General features: G+C 36.5%; 1 protein-coding gene across 1 annotated transcript in view; it reads right to left on the bottom strand.

Annotated features, from left to right (window-relative positions):
* Positions 1-677: 677 nt before the first annotated feature.
* DCN (decorin) overlaps positions 678-27,298 on the bottom strand; it is a 40,259-nt gene continuing 13,638 nt past the window's right edge. The window contains exons 3-8 of the mRNA XM_054184014.1: positions 19,730-19,842; positions 9,527-9,740; positions 9,228-9,341; positions 7,913-8,006; positions 3,287-3,425; positions 678-2,201 (exon numbers count right to left, since the gene is read on the bottom strand). Coding sequence (XP_054039989.1) covers positions 2,007-2,201; positions 3,287-3,425; positions 7,913-8,006; positions 9,228-9,341; positions 9,527-9,740; positions 19,730-19,842 — 869 coding nt within the window. The 3' untranslated portion in view covers positions 678-2,006. The remainder of the gene's footprint in view (positions 2,202-3,286; positions 3,426-7,912; positions 8,007-9,227; positions 9,342-9,526; positions 9,741-19,729; positions 19,843-27,298) is intronic.

Genomic DNA, 27,298 nt, shown 5'->3' with positions numbered 1-27,298 from the left:
CTGTGTATATATTTATATGAAGTTTTATGTAATAAGTAATTGTTATTGTTTATTGTATAAATCTCTTCCTGTGAGTTGTATCTGTATCTGCTAATTTGAACCGGGTACATAAAAACCCTGTGGAGTTCTCCAAGCTAAGACAATGCCTTTGTTCTCGGTTGAAATGCCAGTGCTTAGCTTTCTGCACAAAGTCTGTCTCTGAATTATAGCAGATATTCAACCAAGAACCAAAAGGAAAAAATCTAACTGCTCATTTTCTGGAAGGATATAAGGTACTGTTATTTTTATTTAAAAATAACACTCAGAAAATGTGAAACCCAGAAGTAAGAACAGATGCAAATGGGGGTAATCATTGGCTACTATATGAAGAAGATTGCTAACAAGAGTGCACATACACTCTTTCTGTGTAATGGCTTTAGAGGTTCATAATAATTTCCAATTATTTGCTACCTGAATAAATTACAAATATAAAGAGAACATATTCATTTCCTAGAAAAAATACCTATGAGTGTTAGGCATGAAAAAGTTTCTTGAGGCAAGAGAATTTCACACAACTTACTCTTACTTTAGCTGTCACCATGCCTAAGATGTTCAATTTTCAAGACTTAATCATAATTAAAGTTCTGACACACTATGTAATGCCATCAAAACAGAAAATAAAGACAAACACCTTGGAGTTTGCCTGTATTACATTATTCTTTAATATAAATGACATATAAGTTTTACAAATTAGAGAGATTGACCTTGGAGTATTAAGAGGCTGCAGAAGATTCTTTTAAGGTGACATTTTTATCGAGTATATGTTTAGCTTTGTAGATTGACAGTAGAAATGTGCAGCCTACCTTTGATGTGCTTGCTACCCACTGGTATGGGTTGAAGAATCCAATTTGCATAGGGCTTCAAATCACTCTAAGAAGGTACTTCTACAAATGATGTCCCAGCAATGTCCAGCTAGGCCTTGCAGTTATTTCACTTCATATTTTGCTATACTTCTAATTTTGCTTATAACCTAAACGCCACAAATTCATCAGATGGGGAGCCTGCATATCTCTACTTAACGATTAAAAACTTTGTTTAAAAAACAAAAACAGTAAAGGATGCTGACAAATGTACAATGCAGAACAAGTGAACAGTGAACTGCTATTATTTTTGGTTTAGATATATACATGGATTGATACTAATGACTAAACCCTAATACCATACTCTGCAAGGCAGTCTCACTGAAGTTATTAAAACTGCTCTTCTGACTAAGGTGAGAGAGATTTGCCCTAGAGAAATTTAGCCATTGAGCTCCAGACATAGGTTACAGGTTTCGTACTGCAGACTACTCATTATTTTGTTCAATAGGATTATGTTAGGCTAATCCCGAATAGCATTGCTCTAGAAGAATGGCAAACTTAAAAGAACTATGTGTACAATATGAAATTCTTTTATTTTTCCCAAAATAATGACATTAGCAACAACTTTATTTGCCTCCGCTAAATAGATACATTCAGAATTAGCTTAGTGTTATAGTGGATATTTTTAAACCTCCAGGGCTTGAAATAAATTTAAAGGAGGTAACTCTCACCTTCTCAAGTCTTAAGATGATTTGAGAGTCCTTTTTCCCTCTACTATTTTTTCGTGTGTGTGTGGCTATAAAAATAACCTCAATCACTATCTTTTTTTTTTTTTTTTATATCATAGCTTGACAAATATTTACTCCGAATCTCATATACAGTGGAATCTTAAAACCTGTAGCATTCAGAAAACTGAAAAATACCACAGAAAGCATGCTGGAAAAGAAGGCTGAAATAAGTCAGTTAAAAGCACAGTTGGCAATTCTTTTCATGGTATGCTTGATCTTGTACATCTGTAATCATTCATTTATTCTACATCAATGGACCATCTCCACTTTAAAGTGAAGTTTCTGGTATTTGGCATTAATTGTTAGCAACAATTTTTTGAACAGGCCTATTACAACAGGTACTTTAGCTGAAACACAACCGAACCCCTTCTTTAGACATCTATTTGTAATTTCCAATCTGTACTGCAGAGCGTTCATGGATACATCGGAAAGCAGAGGGCTGGATTTCCCAGTACTGCACGGGGTTGCTGAAGAGACTCACACCAGAATAGCTAGCCTTTTTGGTGTTGTAGCCAAGAGGGCAAAAGTCGTTGATACCAATTGAAGCAATTTTGTTGTTATGAAGATAGACCACCTGAAAAGCATAGAAGTACAAAAGTGAGAAATAGAGCTACCGTGGCAAATAAGATTAATGATTTGATGTCAAATACTTGGTGTGTACCGTGCAATGTTATACAGAGTAACAATATATCCTTTCTTCCAAACAAATGCTTGATTCTGCTTACCTTTTGAAACACCTAGAATATATCCAATTAGAAATAATTTCTAAAGAAAGAGCAGAAACTATGCAAGGCAATGTAATAACATTGCTATCATTTGATAATAGTAACAAAAAAAGGATTCAAAGATGTGGAATTATTCAGTGCTGTGGTTCAGAGGCATGTGCTGAATATAAAGAATATATTTGGTGCTAACTGGTTTCTCTCCAGCTCTAACGCTTTCACTCTCATGAGTGCAACTGTACAGGACTCAGAGCCAAGGTAATCACTAATGATGATTTAAAATAGCTGATGAATATTACTGTGCTCCAAAGTTACCATTTCTGATTATTTTTCCCAAGCTACACGCAAGTGGTGATTTACATTTGGGAGTCTTCATTCTTTGGGAGCTTTCATTCCTGTAAAATCTTAGTCCAAGTGAAGACAGATTTTAATTGGTTCCAAGAGGCCATGTTTCTAGATATCCAGCCGCACAAACCTCAAAAATACTGCTGATGTGAAATGCATATTGCCTCTCTTTGCCCTCCTGAAGGTACAGCTTTGCAAGATACCACAGGGAAGGTTCTTGTGGAAGGCTGCAAAATGTCACTGAGTAGAATTGAAAAAATTCAACAGAAGAAATGTTCTTTGAAAGCATTTTTTTAGTAAAAAGGAAATCAAAGTACACAAATAATCCCATATTTGTCGTAAACCCTCAGACACACAAAGATACGAATGCACACCGCCAGATCTACACACTTCCATAGCCACACCCACACAAAAATCAGAGTACGTCTTCTGTTTGCAACTTTTCCATGCCTATTCAACAGTTTACGAAACTTTCATCGCATTACCTTCTGCACAAATACTGTCTATGTTTCTGTTCAAGACTGAATAACCACACAAATACCACTCAGAATCTTTCAACAGTTGCTCTCTGAGGCAGCGTGATAAACTTTACCTGAATATATTTGTGTTCACCCAGCCCACCAGGTACTCTGACAAGTTCATTGTTGTTCAAATGGAGCTCTCTCAGATGAGGTACATTGTTAAGAGACCCATTTTCAACTGAAGAAATACTGTTGAAGCTGAGACCCAATCTGAAAAAAAAAAACAAGCAACAACAAACAAACCCAAAAATATGTTAAATTTGTTCCCACAACTGTCTTTCTTAGGTTGGTTACTTCCATATACTACTGTTGTAGAACAGACCACAGTAATTTTCAGAATTATGCATGAGGTACAAAGCCACTATGGAGAAACAGTTTAGATAAACATATTTAAATAAGTTTGACATCTAATGTCATCATGGTAGCATTTAACTTGTGTCCATGGTACTGTATACTTCCATTATATGACTAATCCCAGTGTAGATAGGTACTGTGTACCTCCATAGGCACCAGTCTTTCTTCAGAAGCCGAATAAGAGTTTCTTGAATGACTTTAGGAGTACTGACTGCAACTTTCTTTGTCAAACTACATAACGCAGGGTGACCAGAACTCTTAAGTTTAAATCTTCACCACATCCTTCTAAGATACTTATGTAGTTAGAGCCATGTTACAGACTGGAAACAGGAGCTGAGTCATACATAATGATCTGTTCAGGAGGACACAGAAGTGGGACATACACATTTCTTTTGGGTTTACTAGAACAATTTATGTTCAATTTGGAAAAATTCTGGTCCTATCTGTGTGTTTCTGTGATAATACTATTTCGGTTTGCACCTACCAAACTACAGAATTTTTTCAAGAGACTCTCATAAGTTACAATGCTCTGTGTTGAGGCAGGGAATTCAGTGGTAATTCTGCAGGAGTTGTCATCAACAGTGTTGTCCTTTGAGAAAATTATTTCTATAAAGGCTAAACCTACTTCATCTAGTTTGCTTTATATTTTTCTTTAAGCGATCTTTTTTTTTTTAATTTTGAGGGAAAATTGCTCTGAGATTTATTAACTGACTCAATTTAGAATTTAATATAGGTAATCAGAATCCTTGTGACAAAATAATTTGCTATGGATGAGTATTTTTAAAGAAAGTCTGATTCACAGTAATCTACTTCTGTAATTCTTTGTGGCTTGTGCCAGCTTCAAAAGTCAAAATCTGCACCTGGTGTAAAATAACAGAACTAAAAATTCTTGTTTGATCTTTATGGCAGAGATTTTTCCTGAAATAATGCTGTCCAAGAATGGAAGCACATTTTAGAATTTTCATTTTAAAAAATAAACAGTCAAAGAAAGGTCTTGCTAACTAGTATTATATATATTACAAATAGCCATAATCATATTCATTTAAACATTGCAAGGTTGTCAAAGTATTAAATGACAAAGGAGAGTCCAATGAGATCTCCCACTGACATCAACAGGGATTTATTTCACTCAGAAATCAGTTCACAGTATCACGTATCTTTGCTAGGATTTGATCAGGAAGAATTTTCATTTAAAAGTTATTAGAACAAAATTCCTTTTGAGTAGAGTATATCAAGATTTAGTTAAACTTGGGGGATTTGATCCTACAGAGCAATTTGGTCTGAAGATCTACAGAATGTCTATTAAGGACTTCAGTAAAGGGTGCTTATAGTGAATGTCTTTAAAAGGATTGGGGAAAAGAAACACATTTTGGCAGAAGGCTATAAATTCTTGGTTGACATATATCTAAATATATGCTACTACATAAGCAGGTCTATAAGCAGATGTGTCACACGTAGGGAGACCAGCATGAAAAAAGCAATTAAGACTTTCATATTGGTCTGTTGAAGCAAAAGTAACCCCTTTACACACCATAAGGATGGACAAGATCCAACTCAGGATTAGCCCATGAAGGGAAACTGTTTTAGGGAAAGTAAAATTGGAGGAGTCTGTAGAAAAGTGGATCTAACTCCCACAGGCAGTGAAATTATATGTAATTACATCTCATCTAAATGTGCTACAAACAAACTCCTAGTCACTTAGGGCTGTGTTTACAAATGAAATAAGACAATATTAGTGTGTAAAATACAGGGTGATTAAGAGTGTTAGGGAAGAATATGGTCTTCATCTCTCTTCTTTTTCCCATGGGAACAAAAAGGGAAGAATTTGAAAAATCAGTCTTTCTTACTATATTGACGTACTATTTCCTTTTATGTTAGTGAAGATGTAACATATTTCCAGTGCTTTAGCTGACCTAGTCACAGTGTTCTAAATCATTGAAGAGCAACATCAAAGACATATCTAAACACTTAAGAAATTCTCAAATGTTTTTTCACCTTCTGTTGCCCTCAACATCCCTGCTTGCCTATTCCCACTTTTTTGTTATGTGCACTTTAACAGGCTTCAAGCTGCTCAACATCATTATTCAGGGCTTGATGCAACTTCCACTGTATGGAGCTAGACCTTTTCAGTAAACTTTAACAGGCTATAGACTTTAGTAACATCAGCTGTATTTCCTCCTGTGGATTTCATTCCTGCATGAAACCAGCAAAGTCTTTGCTGGGTTTACATTACGGAGATTATTTTTTTTTCCCAACTGTAGCACTATATGAAGACTTTTGGAATACTTAAGAGTAATTTTACAAGGAAAACAAACAAACAAACAAAAAGGATAAATACTGGTGATCTGCTAGAACTCAAGAATTCAAAAAAAAATGAACACTAGATCTACACTGAGCTCTTTTACAGTTCAAAACACCTTAACACAGTCAGAAAAGTGACCTGCTTCTCAAAGCCCAACTGTACTTTAGGGCAACTATTAGACTGTTGAGCATGCGTTGACGTGATCCAGGAGGAGAGTGATCTGGCCCCATACTAATGTTCTCGAAGTCTTAGATGTATAAATAAAAGCTATTTTTGGTAGCTTGTTTCTGCCCCATAACGGGCATGTTGCCCCTTAGATTTATCCCATATGCTGTCCTAGAGCTCTCCTGTAGCTCACTCCATTCTTCATCTGTCTGCTCTGTTATGTTCAATGCCCTCCCTTTTCATCAAATCTGTATTCTGCCTTACTTTTCAACTTTGCAAAAGAGGATTTCTGACTACGCTTAAGTTGCCTGCTTAAGCACAGGCCAGAGAGCAGTTAGGACTTGGTTCCTGCTCTGAGCAGCTCCACATTTCCACACCACAATCAACAGAGTATCTGGTTTCTCCGCACAGTAGAGCCACCATGGAAGCAGCCCAAGGTTAGATATTTTTAGCAGTCCATCAGCACTTGCTGCATAAAACTTCATGTCTTAAGAAGGACTTCCAACAATATTGTTCATGTGATGTTGCCTGTATTGTTTTCCAAGTGTGAATGTGAAAATTGGCTCATCTGCAGGACAACTGACTCATCCACACCTCCCTCCTCCAGTAAAGTGAATTACTCTCTACCTGAGCAGTTACAATTTTATTTTGGTTTTGGAAGTTTTCTTCATCATTTCTCTGGAGGATGTTACATTTTATACTAAGCCTCTATCATTAACAAGAACTGCTTCATAGTCCCCTAGCCTATAATTATGGTATATATAATTTTTCATTAAAATCCACGAGCAGACTTTTTTTGAGTGGTGATCAATCTGTGATCAAATATGAACATTAAACATGAATTGAAATGCCTTATTTTACAAGCTCTAGAAAGCTGTTCTAAGCCTTATCACCTGGAACTGACAGATTTAAAATACATGTTAAATTACTACATACTTCATTGCACTAAATTGCTATCCAATCTACTATAAGTAGTGGTAAATTTAACTCCTGTTGCTCAGTAAAGTTTCTTTTATTTCTGTTTTCTTCCTTGATTGTGACAAGAAGAATGATTAAGATTATTAAACTGAATGATTAAGGTGAAGACCCAGGAATTAGATACAATAATCTGATTAATGGTCTTATAGATCAATTACACTTCTATTTTCATAGAACAATCTTAAAATAGTATAGCATAGTATTAAAATACCCTGTATTAAAAGGCCCATTTTACTATTTTAGCACGTTATCTAATATGAACTAATTCACCAATAATTCTGTATGTCTATAACTGCTCTTTGGGAATTTTTCTTACATTTTCCTACAGTTAGATAAACATATTCAACAATATATTCACAGATTAGCAAGGTACAATCACCCTGAAAAAAATGATACTTTTTTATTTATATAGTGTGATTAATTTTTTGTCACTTTCTTGGACTCATTGCAGATTTGCTTTTCTTAAGAAACAAAAGAAACTGTTTCAAGCAGGTTTGGTTCCCATGTGTTTTTTTCCTCAGTTTGCAGAGGAAATTGCATGAGCAATGCAGTGTCCCAATAAAACTGCATAAACCAAAGATGGAAATACAATGAGAGAAGCATGACATAGTTAAAAAATCTAATTGCTTTCTTTATACTTTTTTTCTTTTTTTTTTTTTAAATCAAAGAAACAGTTGTCCTGGGCATACTTCACTCATAATTAAAAACAACTGGAAAGTGATGTTAGAAAAAACCAATTGTTTTGTTCTCTTAAGTCAGTGCACAAGTCCTTAGAAGCTTTCCCTGATACGTTATGTGCTGCTTCAATGATGATAACACTCATGAAGCCCAGAATGATGTTTTTTGTGGTTACAATTTCAACTAATATTTTATGTGAAAAGAAGAAATGAATTCTTACTTTGCCAAGTTGGTGAGTCCAGACAGACTTTCAGCATCAATTTTGCTGATTTTGTTGCCATCAAGGTGAAGTTCAGTAAGGGATGGGGGAAGGCCTGAAAGAGAAAACACCATCAAAGCACTTTTAATAAAACTGGATGATCTTTTTTAAAGGACTTGTGTTACACTGAGACTCTTTTACAGTAAGAAAAAAGATTTTTACTAGACATGGCCAAGAACAATTCATTGAATGAAACAAGGAACTTTCACAATGAGGGAAACTGAAAACAGCTAGTAACAGTTCTAGTAAACATTTATTTGGCATGAAATAAGATCATGCTCATAAGGTCATCATAGAACAGTTAAAAACTAACAATTCTTCTCAGATATGAATTCTAGCCTTCATTATTATGTAAATGGGACATATATGATAGTGTAAGGGAAAGAGCCTTCTTTTTATCCAGACTATGCACATACATAAATCTACAAACATTTGGCACCTAGATATTTAACAAATAACAGCAGCAGAAAATGAGATTATAAAGTTTAAGTAAAATAATTTTAATGTTATTTTAGGTAGGGCACATACTAGTTTGCAAATTCTGTTTATCAGGAAAAAAAAATTGGAACCAAATATATTAACTATGTGAGGTCCCTCAAAGGAACATCCAAAACAGGAAATGTGGTAAGAAAGAAATAACAACTTGTATTAACTTTCAAAAACTTTTCAGCTATTTCAAAACAATCTGCTGGCTAAAGTATGAATAAATTCAATATAATTTCCTCTGGATTGGAATCATTCTGGTTTGTTTTGTTTTGTGTGTGTTTGTGTTTTTTTAATAGGTTATATTGATGTTGTTCTTATTTTTTAGCAATTTGCAATTAATTACTTTTAAAACCATCAAATCTTTCTGTTTTGTATAGGAATAGTATTTTTGGCTTCAAACCCGCAGATTTGTGGAGGGCTGATTTTATGCTTATATAACTTCTGTTAATTCTACATGAGTTTACATCTATATAACGTTGATCAGGCTCACAAAACAGGGCTGGAGGATGAAAACACTCTTCCTCTTTGTATTTAAGCTATGAGATAAGGAAAGAAAAATAATATAAAATGTCTTGGTTTTGACAGTGAACCTCTTGTGGAGCTTCTCATAATAGAAAAACAAAATTTTCCAAACCAATAAAGGACAACAGAACAAAAATTGAAGCAGTCAAGTAATGGATACTCTAAGGACTGACTCAAAAGACTTCCATAATTTTTTTTTTTTCCAGCTGACTAAAAGTCACTATATTATACCTGTGAAAATCTCTGAAATATTCATTGAATTTCTTACCTTTTGGGATGCTAGTAATGTTGGTGTCTGCAATACGGATGTAGGAGAGCCTCTTCATCCCCTGAAAAGCTCCATTTTCAATGCCTGAACTCTTGATAGGATTGGTGCCTAGTTCTGCCAACAAAACATGGTCATGAGCTGTGCTGCAATGTAGGTACCTATATCCTTCAGGTCAAAGCTAATTTGGAGGTACAATTTATTGGAACATTTCTTGGCTTTTTACATAAAATCACTGATTGAACTAAAAACATCTTGAAAAAACACTGAGATGATTTTGTTATAATTTCTCATGCTCGTACCTAAGACAATCACTTGATTCAGTCCGTTAAAGACGGCTTTCCTCAACTTGGAGATATCATTCTCATGAGCCCGGATCTCCTGAAGAGACTTCGGCATGTTTTCCGGGAGTTCCTTCAGGTTGTTCTTGGACAGGTAAAGTCTTTCCAGTTTCTTCAGAGGAGCAAAAGCTAATGGGCTTATTTTGCTGATTTTATTGTTAACAAGGATCAATGCCTGTGGAGTAATAATGTAGAAGATCTCAGGTGACCACTAGAGAAGTTATTTTAAGGAATGAAACATTAAAAAGTTATTATTCTTTTCTAGTGTCTTTTGATATCTTTTGACGGCCAATCTAGCAAGCTGAATAAAATGCAATGCAGTACTAAAACAAATAGATTAAGAACTTCTGAAAGCAGTGAAAGATAAACAAGGCCTACTTAACACATAAAAGTATTATTTCATTGCTGAGGTATATGCAGCTTCTGTTAACATACATAATTTATATCCAAGTCCAACCCTTCCACTTGAAAGCTGTGAAGAACAAGTAATTCACATAAATCCAACATTATCAGGTTTATTTGCGCTTTTTGTTTTTCTGGTTTCATTTATTCTGAGGATACTTTTATACCTTACACATCATCACACAATCATCCTAACCAGTTTTTCCTGAACAGAAAATTCTATGACTCAATACAGTGAAGGCACAGCCTAACTTAATAAAAATATGTATATCATCACCTCTTTGCTGTTAGTCTAATAGACTGCACTTACTAGATTTCTGACTGATAATACCCTCATTTTTTGCAGAGATATAAGCTGAGTTTTTTTGGTAAGTATAACTTGGTATGGAAGGGGAGCAATTTGAAGCATCATACTGTAAGTCCTGCAGTTAGGGATCATGGACCATATTCATTCTGCCTCCTATGTAGGTACCTAATCTAGTTCTCACAATTGTGATATCTAGACTCAGGGTAACTCTAAGCAAATTAGCTCTCTACACTGTCAGGAAAGAAAGGCCTCCATAAAATCTCTGTTACCTGTTATAGGTGGTCTCTGTATTCCTCTGAAATTTTACGTTATTGCTAACTCTCTTTTAGATTAACCAACCATGACATAAAAAGGGAGAATAAAGTCCCATTACTGTCAGAAGAGTAATGCAGCTAACAGAAAAGATTTTAGATATGATACATATGAGAATGAATCTTATCATTCCTTCTGTTTGCTACCTACTCATCAGACTTACAGCGCTGCATGTTTGTGCAGTGAACTAGGTAGAATGGGTTGCATCAATAGCTATTCATATTTATTACTAGAGAATAGCTATAGAATATCTTTGTTCACTAACTCCGCTATGCTATTTTCAGAAACAGAAGACAACAGTTGCTGCTAAACCACATTTTCTGTATTGCATATACCATAGTTAACATTCACTGCTTTTTAATGCACTTTAAGTATTTTCAGAATTACACTTCAGCCTGTTTCTTGGAGGAAAATTGAGCATTCAGCTCTTTCCACAATCAGTTCAGTATTAAAACAGTGCCAAGAAGTGTACCACTATCAATGACAACACCTCTCTATCATGAAAACTAAAAAAGAGGTGAGAATATAGTTTAAAATGGTATTGGATGTGTGGTTTTGTCCTTAATAGACTCCTGTTGCAGATCATCCTGAGCAAAGCAAGCAGTGTGTTCTTTACATGGTTTCAATGAGTACGCATAAAGCTGAACATATCTGGTTTTAATTTTGTATGCTAGCTAGCAATAACACATTTGCAAGAGGAGGTAGAAAAGGTCACTCACAGTTCAGCAGAGTATTTCTCTAACAATAAGCCTCTCCCAAAATAAATATATTGGTCAGTGGAAGCCATGGCCTCAACTGTCTTTTATTTGAGCCTGAGCTATAAGAACTGCCATGAGAACACATGGGGTACACACAGGGTACACACGGGGTGGGGTTTCCTGAGTCATCATTGCCAGAGTTGTGGTACTGATGTAGATTCTGCCCGTAGTGCAATACAACTGGCTGCACAATATTAGGACATGGGAAACAAGCCATTTATTCTGAGGGGTACAGCTTGAATTATGCAGATGAGTCTCTTTCATTGTTTTTATCATAATAACTCAATAACTGAATGTACTATTGCTAATTACATGATTTTATTTTCTTTCTTTTTTCTTTATTTTACCATGGATTTCTTTTCCATAGATCTTTAAGTCAACATTCAATGAGTTTAGACTCATTTTATCAGCCCTTGACATTTTTATCCTGCATCCTGCTTTGAACTCCTTGGTCATTTATCTTGGTCTGCCTTATCTTTTTTTTCTATTTTATTTGGGGTTTTTTTTAACTTTGTTGCCTTTTTGATAAAAAATGTTCAGGCTATGATTATCACAGTTGATGATCTGATGTGAAATATTTCCTGCTGGAAATATATAGGTATACATCAGCTAGGCTCTGCAATGTAAATATTCTCTGAATAGTTGATGTTAAGAGGATTGTTACAGCTCTTGAGAGCAGAACTGATAGTCCAAAAATTATCTAGATATCTAGGATTAATCTGTTCTGCTTCGCCCTTGCTTTCTCCTGAATATGATCATGTCATCTTAGGAAAACACACAAAACTGTTGTTTTATTCAAACATTCAGAAAGTCTCTCAGTTAGAAACAATGGTATCTATCAAAGGTAGGCTTAAAAATACCGATTTCACAGTGGGAATGTATGTATGGTGGTATAAAGTGGGAAGGTATCACAACCCCATAGTTTTCAACTGTTTTGTACCAGAGTATGATTTCCCACTCACATCTCACTCTGCAAGTCCCTGCTCCCAGTTTTTTAAACCTGGACTATTTTTCCACACTGTTGTGCAGCTGTAAAGAAATAAAAATAAACCTACACATCAGAATTTGCAAGAGAAGTTTTACTGTCTCCCAGAGCAACAGCAAATGATGAGGATAACACACCAGCATAGCACCTGGCAAGCCATACCCCTGGGTTCCTTTCCCGCTTCACAATAACTCTATTATATGCAAGACTTAAAGAACGAAGTTATTAGCCTTGGAGCACTGCTGTTTACTTTCCTCAGAATGTGCCCCGTATGGTTTGCATGTAACGAAAGTTAAAACAAAACAAAACAAAATAAAATGAAATACACAGGGGGATTTAGAGGTCAGTGAAAACAGGAACTGGAGGAGAAAAACCTAGGGAAAACATCTGCAGGCAGTGCTATTGAGGAAGGGATGTTAGGCAAAAACATGCCACATGGACTAACTATCCTGAATAAAGCCCAGATGGCATGATGGGGCATTATATTCACCTTGTCAAAGGACATATAAAAATTGTGTACAGAGAGTACTTGGAGGGGAAAATAAGGGTCAACCTCAAAGTGCTGGAAGTGGTGGAGCCCCTTGGCTACAGACAGCACTTGAGATGCTGCTAGTATGAAATGATTTGGCAGATTGAAGAAACGTGACAGCCTAGAACAGAGCTAGAGGAATCGGCACTTTTATTCAAAAATCTATCTTCTTCCACACTCCCATTTTTGGTGGAGAAAAGGATATTTCTCTTAAAATAAATGTACCCCCAAAGAAAAAAAAAAAAAAAAGCGAAACGTGTCACCAAGTCCTGATACAAAATGCTGAGCACACCAATGCACAACTTTCAGCATGACTTGGTATGGGTGCTAAGATATTTAGCCATAGGTAAGAAAAGAGGCAAGAAAGCAAGGGAAAACAAACCGGCACAAATACATCGAGCATTAGTCATCGCTTAGTCAGGCTTCGAGGGCTCATAGCAATTTTCTATGGATAAGAGAAAATTTAGCTTCTATCCTCATTTGCTTGAGATAAAGTCATTTTACCTTGTCATATATAGCATGTGAACATTGCACTGTAAACCTTGACTCTGTTATAATATGTCACTGTGGTAATACCTATAGACCACCTTATCATGACCAGCAGTTTAAGCAGTGCTCAGAGAAGAAAAAAAATCCAGGTTTTGCTCCGAAGATTGTTTACTTTTTACTGAAACACCTCTGATATTAGAGTAGTAAGAAAAAAAAATAAAAGTCACTGTATGACAGGAATAGATGTTGGCTCAGTTGAAGTCAGTGGGAGTCTGGCCATTTAGCTCCCTCTGGCCTGGTTTCTACCTCAAATATTTATTCCCAAAACAAAAAGGAGGATTCACAATTCAGGAAAATTTTGGAACACTTGTTGGCAGGCTTTTGTCAAAATACACCCTGACAAACTGCAGAGGGAGCGTGTGGCAATCATGTAGGAACTAACGTAGGGTTGTTCTTCTTGGGGGTTACCAAAACTTACAGGTTTTGCCCTGTCTGGGGGTGGGCAGCAGGGGATTGCATTTTTTTGTGTAAAACTCCATTATGTGAGAATGTCAGGGGATTGTTCTGAGTGGTTTTCATCCCTACTTCTGGTCTTCTTAGTTTAGAATATGTTGAAGGGAGAGCCTTGCCAAAATCAGAATTGAACTGTAAAATGATCAGCAAATTGTTATCAGACGTAATACATGGTGATACATCTGTTTTGCCAGCTGGGGATGGTACTCTTACCTAACATCAAATCTTTAATGATGCATGTGTCCTTCAGGGTTTAAACTGAAAAGTCAATCTGCTGACCCGATGGAATTTCTTTAATTTCCTGGGTTATGTATTGCATTATTACCTGTTTTTTATTACAGTTCTGCTAGGAACGGTAATGCCTGAAGAACTGTAAGCTCAGGAGTCAGGCTTCCAAATAAAAATAATAATAAATTTGGCTTTTCTTGTTTGCCTTATGGTTTTAGTTGTTAAGTCATACTCATAACCTGGACATATAGTCCAGCTTTTCTGCCAAATTATTAGGAGTGGATGTACACTTAGGAAAAGGGAAAAAAAACCAAACCAAACCAAAACAAAGAACACCAAAAATATAAAAGAGAACTTGACATTCTTCACTAATTGCGTCATACCAGGAGACAGAATTCTACAAAATAAGCATTAATTTTTAAATTAATTTAAAAAATCATAAACATTCATAAACTTGAAGGCACCAAGAGCCCCTGAATCCAAGGAGGTCTCTGAACAGAATTTCAGATGTTATGTCTCTTGAAGGTCCCCTGATCTACAGTTATGGCAGGAAAAGGGTAAAGGTATAAAAAACCAGGATGGTGCAATTATTCTTTATTTGTTGTTACTTAAAGTCTTTGGTAGGGTTTGGTAGTAACCCTACCAGACCTAGGATCAAGTGGACATAGCTAAGAAGGGCAAGGAAAAAGGGATGACATAGAAACAAGAGGGAAGAGATGAATGAACTGTGAGGGAAGGAGGTGTCAAGGCATTGAAACAACAGCCCCCAGTATAAATGAAAGACGACTGTGGAAAGCTGTTTGATCACGTCAACAGCACCTTGTTGAATAATCTCGCAAAGCCAAGAAGCCTGCTGCAGATCCAGTTCGCGTGAGTTTGAGCTCTCACTGATAAGTATTGTGTTACATGACTTGCACACGTGACCAGGGAACAGCTGGCTCTGCTTTTTCCTGCTCCAACAAAAAATAGTCCTAATGCTCTAGACTTCTACAGAATCTTTCAACCCTGTCCTTGTCTACTGAGGCAAGCATTTTAGTTATTCATTATTCGTTTTATCACAATTTGCTTGTGTACTTTATTGTTGTACTCTTTAAAATTTCCTTTTTTCATTAGCTTAGTACGCTGATTCCAGAATTTTAAGGACTTAAAAGCATTTTCTTCTGTTGTTTTCCTTGCATGAAAAGTTCTTTACCCTCTGCACAATAAAAATATTTTGCACGTGTGTTGTGTATTGCACTTTGCTTGTTTCAGTGGAAAATTTCATTGTGTGTTGAGCACAATGTAAAAGAGAGTCTGAGGAAATGAGAGCTCTCTAAGGGAGTGCTGCATTTCAGAAAGGTTATTTTTTTTCTTCTCAGAATATTTGTTAGAAACCTACAGCTGCACCAAGTGGAAACAAAAAATTTAAAAAATGGTATTCCCCAGTCCTGTTAAGAATGTCTGCCATTGATGATAGTGGGAGTTGAGTTCAGAGGTAAAAACTGGAGAGATATCTGTCTTTGGTTTTTTACAGTATCTTGATGGTTACTGACTCTTCATTCTGCAATTTGCACAGCATTATGTTTACTTAACATCTCTTTTAATTATGCCTGGGAAAAGGGAGCTGAGGCTGTAATGAGTCATCAGAAGACTGTGTTCTTTCATTGATATTGTTTGATCTGTTAGGAGCTTTTCTGTATCCCTGGAAGATGTTCTTAGACTTTTCTTCAGTTAATCTGGGCTCCTGTCCTTCCATAGGGAGCCTCCTTTTGATTTTAAAAAAAAAAAAAAAAAAAAAAAAAAAGTGCACGAAACTTTTCAAATGTAATACATTATTTTTCCAGTGTTTCAGTTTATTTGCCCGTACATTTAGTGTTGATAATCCCTTAGTGTGGATATATCATAACCTTAGGTCCCAAGTTTAAATATTTTATCTCTTTCGTGCAGGGCTTTTCTTTCGGTATAAATACAACTGGTTTTAGCACTGTTGTATGCACCATCATGGCTTTGCATAGTTCTGCCAGCTTAGATGAAGCAATGTTCCATTTGATTTCAGGCCAATAGTGCATTTGTCTTCTTTTGCTGCACTGACACTGTGCCATTGAAAAATTCCCATTGGAAAAGCAGGCAGTTGCTATTTTGTTTGTGCTGTTCATATAGTGATCTAGTACACAGTAGTTTCTTTTACCTCTTTTTCCAAGTGCCAGGCGTTATGCTGGTTTGCTTTGGCTTTGCCACACAGCATGCAACTCCTTGTGCTGTTTTTGTAGACTCCTCCTTCACTCTGCATGAGGGCTTGCTCATGTAGTATTTTGGATTCTTTATTGTGTCCATGGGGTCAAAGTACTGTACTCTATCCAGAAGTGTCAGTCTGCCTGGAAAATCCTCATGGTTTCATAGAAGATTTTTTTCCTGGCTTTTCCAACAGCACCTCGCTGATTGTTTTGCCACAGGTCTAAATCACAAGCAATTTTTTTACATAATAGCAGACAGTTCTCTGAAACCGCAAAACTCAGTCCTCAGCCCTAAAAAAAGCCTGTCTTGATTTTTTTCCCTATTTTCCCAAGTCCTCCAGTAAAAAAATATATCTTATCTTTCATTTTTAAATAGTGTGAAGTGTCAGTGAGTTTTTATAGTACAACTTTAGACACTTTTTCCTGGATGAATTTAAAACTATAAAAATATCAAGTACACCAAAACTGTTGACTCTGGTGTTTTCTGGCAGGCATCTATTATTTGCAGATAAATATTCCCTTAGTTGCATCCTTTTCCAATTGCTTGCCATATTTCCACAGCTGCAAATTTTAACTTCTCTTTTACCTACTCAGGAAAATTTTCTGATACAAAGAATATTTTTTTTTTTTTAAGTACGCATTACTACCCTTTTGTTTCTTTTTCGGAGCATAAGCAGATACTTTTGTGCTGAAAGAGAAGCCGGGGGAAATTATAGGTAGATCCTTTCTTTTCTCCTTACTTCATCTGGTTTTCAGTACAAGTTGAAATTTATGTTCAACTCAACTTATTCATGAAAATCCCTTCTAAAACTATTACTTATGGGGTTGGTGATGTCTATAGAAATTAGGAAGGAATTTAAAAGGCATATTCAAAAGGAATAAACTGAATATACTGTTCATTTTTTTCAAGAGCTATGAAAATTGGGATTTAAGGAATTTTTCCCTTAAGTGATAAATTCATGCAAGAGGTTAATTTTAGATTTTGAAACAGTAATTATTTATGTAAACCTTGCTGTTTTAGTAGAGTATAAGAAGGTTTAGTAAAGTCTAAGAAGCCTAGAAACTCTTGAACATCACATTGTCAAGTGTAACGCTAACACAAGCCATGTTTATCAGGGAATATGATTAAAAGCATATACATTATATATATATTTTTATACATATGTCTCACACACACACATATATCTCCTTAAAACAAAAGTGACAATGGAGCTCTGTCAACAACAAAGCATTTGAGTTATATTTATCTAAAAACAATATTCCCCTTTCACTATGACTCTGAAGAATATTTAATTGCAAAGTTGGGAATGGGAATCATTCCCAGATATTACAAAAGAATAAGAATGATGCCTGCTGAGAGTAAAGATGGTGCCTAGTTACATAAATGTACTGCATGACTAAAATATTATTTTGGGGAGGAGATGAGAGGATCGGGTTTTGTTCCTGAGTAAATCCAGGAAAACTGTATTGTTTTGAAAGTAATTTGTTAAAACGGATGTTACTGTTGTCACTCTTCTGTATGATTTCCACTGGCCCCTAAGCATGTACTGGGTACTTCTGGGAGTTAGACAAACAAATTATCTCTTCCCTGAAGAGTTACCTATTTAATTCACTATTAAATTATATCTACTGCAATAAAAGAAATAAAGTAAATCCTAAGAGTTAACCTCAATGAGATAACATCGTTCACAGCAGCTTAATTCACAGCAGGATGTATAACAGAGACCCAGACTGAGTTCCAAGTATGCAGAAGTCCTTGAGGTCAGTGCTTTTCATCTGCAATACCATGGTCTGACTCATTTCATGCAGTGTCATGAAGAAAGATTGCAAAAAGATTAATTTCACTGACAAGTCTTTTCTCTTTTTTAGCACTTTGCAGATGATCTTCACTGAAGACACAGGACTTCTCTCCAAGGTGGAAGAAAACCAAAACAAGTGGGGCAGGAATTAGGGTGTCCAATCTGTTCAGCAGCCAAGCAGAGGAATTGAAAAAAAAAATTCTGGGACACAAGTCATCCCATTCTGAAACAAGTCAGATGAAATGTGATGTAGAAATACCTACTTCTCTGAGTTGACTGTAGAGGTTATCTATGTAATTAGCTTAACTATAGACATCTATGCTAAAATTAGATAACATGAACTTCATCATGATTTACTCATGCAGGTCCCTCTACTATGGACAGTCTGGCATTGTGCCTATTTCTAGAATTTTTTAAAAAATTTTCTTTTCAATGTTGCATTAAAAGAAAAATTTAAGAGGGAATTTGGAAGTATTTAAGGAAATAAATGTTTATAGGATTTTTTTTCCAACTATGAGTGGCTGAATGGAGATTATTTTTTTAAACAGTGCTTGTTTGGATGATGGCATTGGCATCATGAACGGATAAAAAGTGGGAGTTGGCTTCTTAGTTGTGAATGAAAACAATAGAATAGAAAGAGGCTATAAGGACCCAAGAAAGCAAAGCCAAGTAGTTTATATTGGTTATAATCAAAAAGGAACAAATGGAATAATACACAGAATAAATTGAGTTGGTGAAAAGCTAGAAAAATAATATTTCAGAAATATGCCTGAGTTGGGGTATTACTTTCAAAGGCAGAGAAGTAATAACCTTTTTCTGATCTGGAAAGAAAGAGATATTTCAACAAAATTGAGGCAAGGCTATGAGGTATAAATTTTAAGATGTTGATGAAAAGTATAGAAATAGGGGAGGAGGACCTCAGACAGAGAAACAAAAATTTGGAAACAGAGGAAGGTAGTTGTCTGATGGAAACTTGGAAAAGAAGAGGTGAACCAGAAAAAAGGGCAGTCACGGAAACCAGGGAAGGAAAATATTTCAGCAAAGAGGAAAACAGACAGCGGTGTTGGAAGAGACTGACAGGTAAAGGAGGATGAGGATGGAGTTTTGCTAGGAGAAGGTTACTGCAAGAACACAATTTCATTGTAGTGCAGGGGGCAGAAGATCGATTTGAAAAGATTTTTAAACTAAAATTACTACAGAAAAACTGCTAACAAACATGGTATATACAAAAATCTGTGAGCTCAGAGGTGGGAGGGGAAGGAATACGGTAATAAGTGAGTGAGGTGGCAGGGTTGAGATAGATCTGCTTTTTAAATAGAAATAACCTAGTCACTGTGCCAAAGGGACCAAAAACATACATAAATAGGTGAGAGAAGTTATAATGGAGATCAGGAGACCGAACGAACAGGAGACAGGTATGAAGAGCTGAAAAGAGATGAGAAACTTCTGTGGTATGAGAAGAGAGTTTGCAGGAGAGGAATGGGAAAGGAAATAAACACACTGGGCTGGTGGAGGAAGATCAGAGAGTATTTCATCAGTTTTCCTTAAAAAACTGAGTACTAGGCCAAAACCACATTTGTCCCCATTTATTTTTTTTGGGGGGAAATGGTAGTTCATTTATACACTTACATGAAGATTCTTCAAGTTCTTGAAATCTCCTTCTTTAATTTCAGTGATTTTGTTGTTCTGTAAATCCAGCAGAGTTGTGTCAGGAGGAAGGTCTTTTGGCACTTTTTCCAAACCTAGGGACAGTGAAAGGAATAAATAATTGGCTTTGAAAGAAACTTTAAATAGGGGTTAGTACTTTCCTTAGCAGCATTTACCTTTCAGTAAACACCATTTCTAGAACTCATTTCCTGAAGAAGCTTAAGAAGACTTATCTTAAAGTATTTCTGTCTCCAGCCAGTCAAAGGGAGTTTTATTTTGCTATGACAAATCAAAATTTATTTAGTCACATTTCCATTATGCCCTTTTCTGAGAATATATGTGAGTTATAGCTTGAAGCGAAGGATTGAGTTTGGGAAAATTATTTCCAACACATTTAATTCCACTGAATTGTGTGAATAAAAATTGCTTTCAGAAAGAGGTATGGTATTTATTAATTTCACTGTGTGTTAGCTTTTGTGGACAGAGAACATTTCCTGCTATTTAAAAGGTAGTGGGCTTTTTTGAAAGAAGTACGATAGTTAATTATAATCATTTCCAGAAAAAATACTGTTTGTTTGACAGTAACTGAATAACTTGCAGTAAAGTCCACCTTAAAAAAAACCAGTCCACCTCCCCCCTTTTCTTTCATCTGAAACTATGTCCAAGTTTTCTGGAGAACAAATCTCTTGGTTTCCCTACAACTGCCAAAAGAACATCAGACAGTTTAAATTAAAGACTCTCTTTGGGACTATTTTCTGAATAGCTGATATGTAAGTCCGATGAAGTCATGGAAATGAAATTATTTAGTGTTAAATAACACTTGCTTTACCCAGCTTTCCTTTCATACTGTGACTTGGAATAGAGCAAATCTTTTATAGTCATTCTGATTTACCACAAAATTAAAATGTTTTAATGTTTTTTTCTAACTAGTCTTTTTTTTTTTTTTTAACAGAATGTGAAATGCTAAATGAATGGTTGGTAGAAAAAAAATTATAGAAACTAATAAAGTCTCTATATGGGCATCTAACAGAAGTGGACTTCTCTTATTACCAGTAAAGTTTTTAACAAATATTTCTGAAGCTATATTTGAACTCTCCTGGGAAAGATCTCACTGCAACTATCACCAGTGTCTCCCCAGTATGATGGTGGACTGTGTGATACTGTTCTCAGGTGAAAGATATATACCTATATATTTTAACTTTTTTAACCTATGTATTTTAATCTCAAGCATGGCACTGCAAACACATTGAGATATGCTTGCCCAGAGATCATATATGCTTTGTCCACAAAGGCTGTGGAGTCTCCATGCTTGGAGATATTCAAAAGTTAACTGGACGCAGCCCTACGCAACCTGATCTAGCTGCCCTTGCTTCAGCAAGGGGGTGGAGTAGACAAACTCAAGAGGTGACCTTCAAACTCCACAATTCTGTGATTCTGTGATGTTTAACGTTCATCACAAATGTGTTTTCACACCTGAAATGTAGGTTTCTCTTTCAAAATCCAATGTTAAGTAGAATTCCTTCTCTTTCAGTCCTTTACAGAATATACGTGTGTATATATATATATCTATATGTAGAGTAAAAAAAATTTGGAAGGATTATGGCAAACGATGAAAAGAAGTATATGTTTGGTACTATATTTAATCCTTTTACCCTACATAAAGAGCACTATTCTATAGTTACTACTATAAAACTTTACCATAAACTCTAGAGAGGCCACAGTGATGTATCCTGGAGCTTTTTACTACAATTAGTGATGCACTAAGAATTCATTATAGATTTGGTCATAGTCTTAAAAATATCTGCATGCAGATGAGGCCTCAAATTCATCTTTAGGTGCCTGGTCTGAATCTTCCAAAGTGTTGAGCATCTCACAGATCCCACTGGTGTCTGTTACAGCTGTTTGGTGCTTGGCACATTCTGGAAACAAGATTGCTTTTTTAGTTATCTATATATGGGTGCAGGAGACCCAAACTTTTGAGAAGTGCTTGCTTCTTTTAATCTTACTTTTGAATTCATAACATTAGTCTGTATAGATCACACTCTGTTGTTCTACCATTAGAAAAGTTTCAGTTTTGAATTAAAAAACATCCTAGCTACTATTTCAAATTTATTTTCCGACCCATAAGTTCTCTAACATTAGCTAAAAAATTATTAAAATATTTGGATCTGATATTTATTAAAACTGAGTACAATATAGATTAACCTGGTTGAGTTTTAATCCAGTCCAAAAGTATTAAAAAGCACAATCATCTAGCCTGGGATTAATTAGTAAAAGCTTCTACCATACATAAAATGACAAAAGCCAAATCTCACATCTCATCCTGTTTACCTTACTGATATTCGGTGCATGAATATATGATACAGATCAAGATTCTACATATTACTAAAATAACCTTTCCTCATTCAGGCGTGGACTTCATTTTTACTGAAGGCAGTTGCAAAACCCTCATTACCTTCAGAAGTTTAGGACTAGAGTTCCAAATATATAAAAATCTGATACCGTATAATTTGTATGTTGGTTGTCTTTGGACAGTTTTTGTCCTCAGCGGACAGGAATGATGTCAGCAACTAAAAATTCTCTCCCAAAAAGCACTACTTTTTCAAGATCATAATTTTGTTACAAGAAGTTCTTACAGTCTAGCAACTTTTACAGATTTTTTCACATATAAATACAAAAAAAAAAGGTTTAATTATTTGCACTCAAAGTAATAGCACTATGTTCTGGTTGTCAGTATATTTATATTAGTAGACTGGTAACTGTAAATAACTGCTTACGGCAGAAACTAGGGCACATGAGAGCTATACAGCTGTCCTTTATGTGATGTCCTTGGAACATACTTTGTAAGAACACTTGGATTGCCACTGAAGGGGTAATTTTCCAGAGACTAAACTTCAAACTAAATTTCCAACTGTACATTTCAAGCTTCATATGTCAGCTTCTAAAAGCTAAAGTGTTATCCCCGAATAAGGTAGAACTGACAATTTCTCAGTGCAATGAAGTTAACCTTTAAATGTTTCATATTATAAGGGTAAGACAAATTTAACAATCAGATATCCATTTGTGAAAAGTGATTTATAAAATCTTCCTATCTTGTACTAGAAACTAGAAGGATATACAATACAGTAATTAGTTTTGCATGCAAAGAATAAAGATTTGCCATCCCTGAAAGCGTTAAACTTGTTTTGTTACCTATCTCATGTATATTCTTTTATGCATTTCCTGAAGTTGTTTTTAAAAATGTTTCAGAAAACAGCTATAGAAATTATATTTGAATTTTTTCTTGCTTTGTCTGAGTTTGGGAGAGCAAAGCATGGTGGAGTACAGGATGCACCCCAGATGCTGAAGAGACATTGCATTACCATTAGGCAGTTTAGTACATCCTCCAGCTGAAAGCTACAACTGGAACTCTCCAGCGGAGGAAAAGTTTATGAATGGGTGGATCTGGACACTGCCTTGTAAAATCAGCAGCTAAATAATTCAGGACTAAACCTGAATGTGTTTGAGGTGTGGACTGGATCCAAGTGTTTCACCACTTGTCACATCTACATTGGCTTCAAGGGCTGTGCTTCAGCTTGCAGGTCCATGTCTCTATACAGGTAGATGTATCTCCAGATAGACACATGTAGGAGGAGCACTGGTGTAGTGCAAACTAGCCCCTGTGCTGGAGATTCTCGGTCTGCAGAACAAACCTTCAAACCTTTCTGGTCAGGACAGGTCAATAGACAGCCAGTTTAGACGAATGGGGAAGCCTGAATGAACACAACAGCATGACAGAATTTAAACTGAATCAAGAAAATGATAATCCCACTGGAAGTTGAAATGCATCTTGGCTCCTGAGATAGAATTACTATTTCCTAGGAGGATTTTTTGATTCCTCTGTCTGGGAGACTGAGAAGTTCAGAGGGGAACTGTGGGCTGTCCTTACAACTTATGAGAAACTCAAGTGATGCTCATATACTTCTGAAGCCATGTTGTACAGTATGACTGCGTGTCCACCTACAAATGCCTCCAGTGAAATTTATGTAATAGCAACTGAAAGGGGGAACTGGTGTTTCGAAATGTCAGTTGAGTCAACTCTCAATCTTTTTAAGAACAGTTCACACAAGTATTCCAGCTCTTGGCTGTTATTTTTTTATACATTAAAGCTTGCTTCTTAAAAAGCCGTATGAAAAATCTCTCATAGCAGGATGACTTTTTATGTGAATAATCAGTGCTACACAGATTATAATTCAGTTCCCTGGAAATATTTCAGGCCTCTTGTTCCTAACATTAATTTATAACTGATTAAAGATTTAGATTCTTCTGCCTTTCACACCGTATGTTAATTTGAAGATACATATGTCTTTATTTATTTTGGTTGAATAAAACTAAGTCAGTTATTATTTAAGTTGGTAAATACTTTTTTTAAAATTTCTACTTATTCACAAATAAGTAGAAATGGTATAGCTCCACCCTTCCAATATCCTTGTTTACACTGAAATTAAGAGCCTGAAGATTCTGGAAAGATAAGGGATTTAATAGACCCATTCACGTATCCTTAGTCACAAAGACCATTTCAATTTGCACTTAAGTATTTCTCTGGGAGGAGTCATGACTTCCTTACAGAAGCTGAACAGCCATCACTTCCTACAGCACAGGTAAAATTTGTATTATTCTCTGCAGATTTCTATAAGTAGAAATTTCCTTCTGTTCTACGTTATCAACCTGTAGCACTCAACGGTTCCCACCAGTGCACATGTATGTGTGTAAAAATGCCTGCATCTGAAAACACATAAAAGACAGAAGATGCAACAGAAGTGCAAAATGGAAAAAGTGTGTAAGTAAGCTTGATTTATTTCCTGTTGTTAGTCAGGATCAGCTGAACTTCTATTATCCCTGGCAGAAATTTTCCGAACTTTTTCTTACACTAGTCGCTAGACCACAGAATTTTGGAATAACAAACACAATCAAAATGTATTTATCAAAATCCAGCAGAGCTGGATCATCAACGGATTTCTTTCATGCAGACAACAAGGGCCCACACTCACTTTTGGAAGCACTGAAAGGCTCATCTACAGTCACCTAGAAGACGTTTGGTGGGGAGAGGTTAACAGGACCAGGAATCCCTCCTTAGTGGGAGGATGGAGGAGAAGGTAACTTTGCAGAAATCAGGCTTGTCTCTGTGGGATCCTATCCGTGTGGCGTGTAGATTTTAAAAAAAAAAAAAATTCTTAAGCAAATTACAGTGTCTGGCTGTTTAGCTGTGATTGCCTCACCTCCTGGAGAGGACAGAAGGCTGATGGATCTGGAGATTTTATGAGACCAGAAATTAGGCAGAGAAAAGCCAAGACCAGTATAATTCAGCTATTACCCAGTCCCTGGGAGAGCAGCAATCAGTGGCTAGCCATCTCCTGTGTAGCACTGCACCAGCCCAACTAGCATATAGTGCCATTTAGACAGCCAAACAGGTGTAGGAGATGTAGCAAGGATTTGGGAACAGTGTGAGGACTAAGGGAGGTTAGGGGTTTTGGTATACAAGACGGGCTTTATTACTTTTGCAGCTGAGGGAATAACCTGCTCGGCTACAGGAGCTGTGATCAAGCAGCCGTGGAACTGTTGAACCCACAAAAGGAGGAGGGTGGCTTTTGAACCCTTCTCGCTATGGAGGGGTTTCAGTCCGCTGCTCCAGTTTCTCAGAAGTGAGAGCCACAAGTTAGTCTGCAACTTGGCACGGGGCCACATTTCTGCTGAAGCCGTACGACTATGCAGAAAAGGAATGTAAGATTTATGGGGCCAGCGAGGGAGACTAAGCAAATGGAAGTCTGAGTCTGTAGCCCAGAGATGAGGACACTTCCCTGAGAATTGCATCCTTGCAACATTGAGACCACATAGTCAAAATAACAAATATGTGAACAGTGCCAATTCTAAACAACTTTAACAACGCAACAGAGCTTGTGGTTTGATTTTTTTTGTTTTGTTTTGTTTGGGGTATTTTTATTTTTTTCCCTCCACCTATCTGTTTTACAAGCAGAGATGGGGCTTATTGCTCTGAATAAACCTTCCCTTCCCCAGCTGGAGAGAAGGGGCCAAAAGGCAGAGAGATATCTGAACGCTGTAGCTCAGATACATGTGTTATTACATTGCAACACTCACGATTATTATCACAGGGGCCATAAAATGGGGCTCTTTTCAAGACTCCTTCAGTTTCCACAAACAGCTGCTGCCAGCTGAGGAATTTGGGCTGAGCTACATGTAATTCCCAACCGTGATCTTCAGCGGCTGCTCTCCCGGCGGAGGCAGCCTTCTCCAGCAGCTGCCTGCGCTGCCTGTGCAGGCTGCTCTGGGCTCTCCCCTGCTCCCAGTACAGCCCTGCCGCATCCCACTGACGGGCAGCAACCCTCCACGGGGGGTCAATGCCCTTAGTAATGCCCTGAGTGGACTCTGGGGTGAATGAGGCAAACGGCACGTTTACAGGGTCAGGATACTTGGTCATGGAAAATAACAGGAGTCAAGGACTGCTTTCTGGAAGGATGGCAAGTTGCTTAACACAGCTTTGAATGCTTTGACTTAGAAAAGTTCACTGACGCTTTCCCAGGCTCTGTGCTTCAGTATTTACTGGAAATTTGTTCTCTATTGTGTGGGATTTGCAAATATGAGTAATTTCATTATTTGCGTCCTACCATCCATAAAATAAGAAACAATTGTCTCTCTTAACAGAGAAATATCTACAGCCTCCTTCTCTCTCCCACTTTCAAAGTAAAAGTTTGTTCTCCACCTTCCCCTTGCTTGCTATGAAATCAACAGCAATATTTTTTTTAAAAAAGACTGAAAAATTAAAGAGTTATTTATCTCAAGTGATCTTTCTAAGAGCTAAAAAAAAAACCAAACAGTGCCCATTGGAATGCATTAAGACTCTTAAAATACATCTCTTTAAAGGTAATTCACAACCATTTTTCAGACTTGTTTTCTTCTCTACAATCCATAAGAGTCATGTTCCATTAAGATCTATTTTGGACTTATTTTTATCACAGATTATTATTTTTGTATACCTCTTTCCCTTCCCATAGGAAAAAACAAGAAACTGAACATGAGGAGGAACTTCTTTACTTTGAGGGTGGCAGGGCACTGGGACAGGCTGCCCAGAGAGGTGGTGGAGTCTCCAACTCTGGAGACATTCAAAACCCGCCTGGATGCGTTCCTGTACAACCTGCTCTGGGTGACCCTGCTCTGGCAGGGGGGTTGGACTGGATGATCTCCAGAGGTCCCTTCCAACCCTATGATTCTATGATTCTATGAACTCCACCCCATGCTGAGGTGGCCTCTCACAATCACTGACATGTTACTACACTGGGGTTTTTCCCAAACATGTACAACATTGCTTCCCAGAACACAGCGAGTAGCACAGCAAAACAGAAACACATTCACACATTATGATTAAATGCATAATTCTCCATTCTGATAGTAGTGAGAATTGTAAAGGCCCTAGCAAACGTTTAAAAATTAGTGCATTGCTATAACTCCTCTTTTCTATTTCCACCCACTCTGTGTAGTGAACACATATTTCAAAGT

Source organism: Rissa tridactyla, chromosome 1 (assembly GCF_028500815.1).
Source record: "Rissa tridactyla isolate bRisTri1 chromosome 1, bRisTri1.patW.cur.20221130, whole genome shotgun sequence".
NCBI classification, from domain to species: Eukaryota; Metazoa; Chordata; class Aves; order Charadriiformes; family Laridae; genus Rissa; species Rissa tridactyla.
The sequence above is the reverse complement of the archived record's forward strand: the minus strand, read 5'-3'. Positions and strand labels throughout refer to the sequence as shown.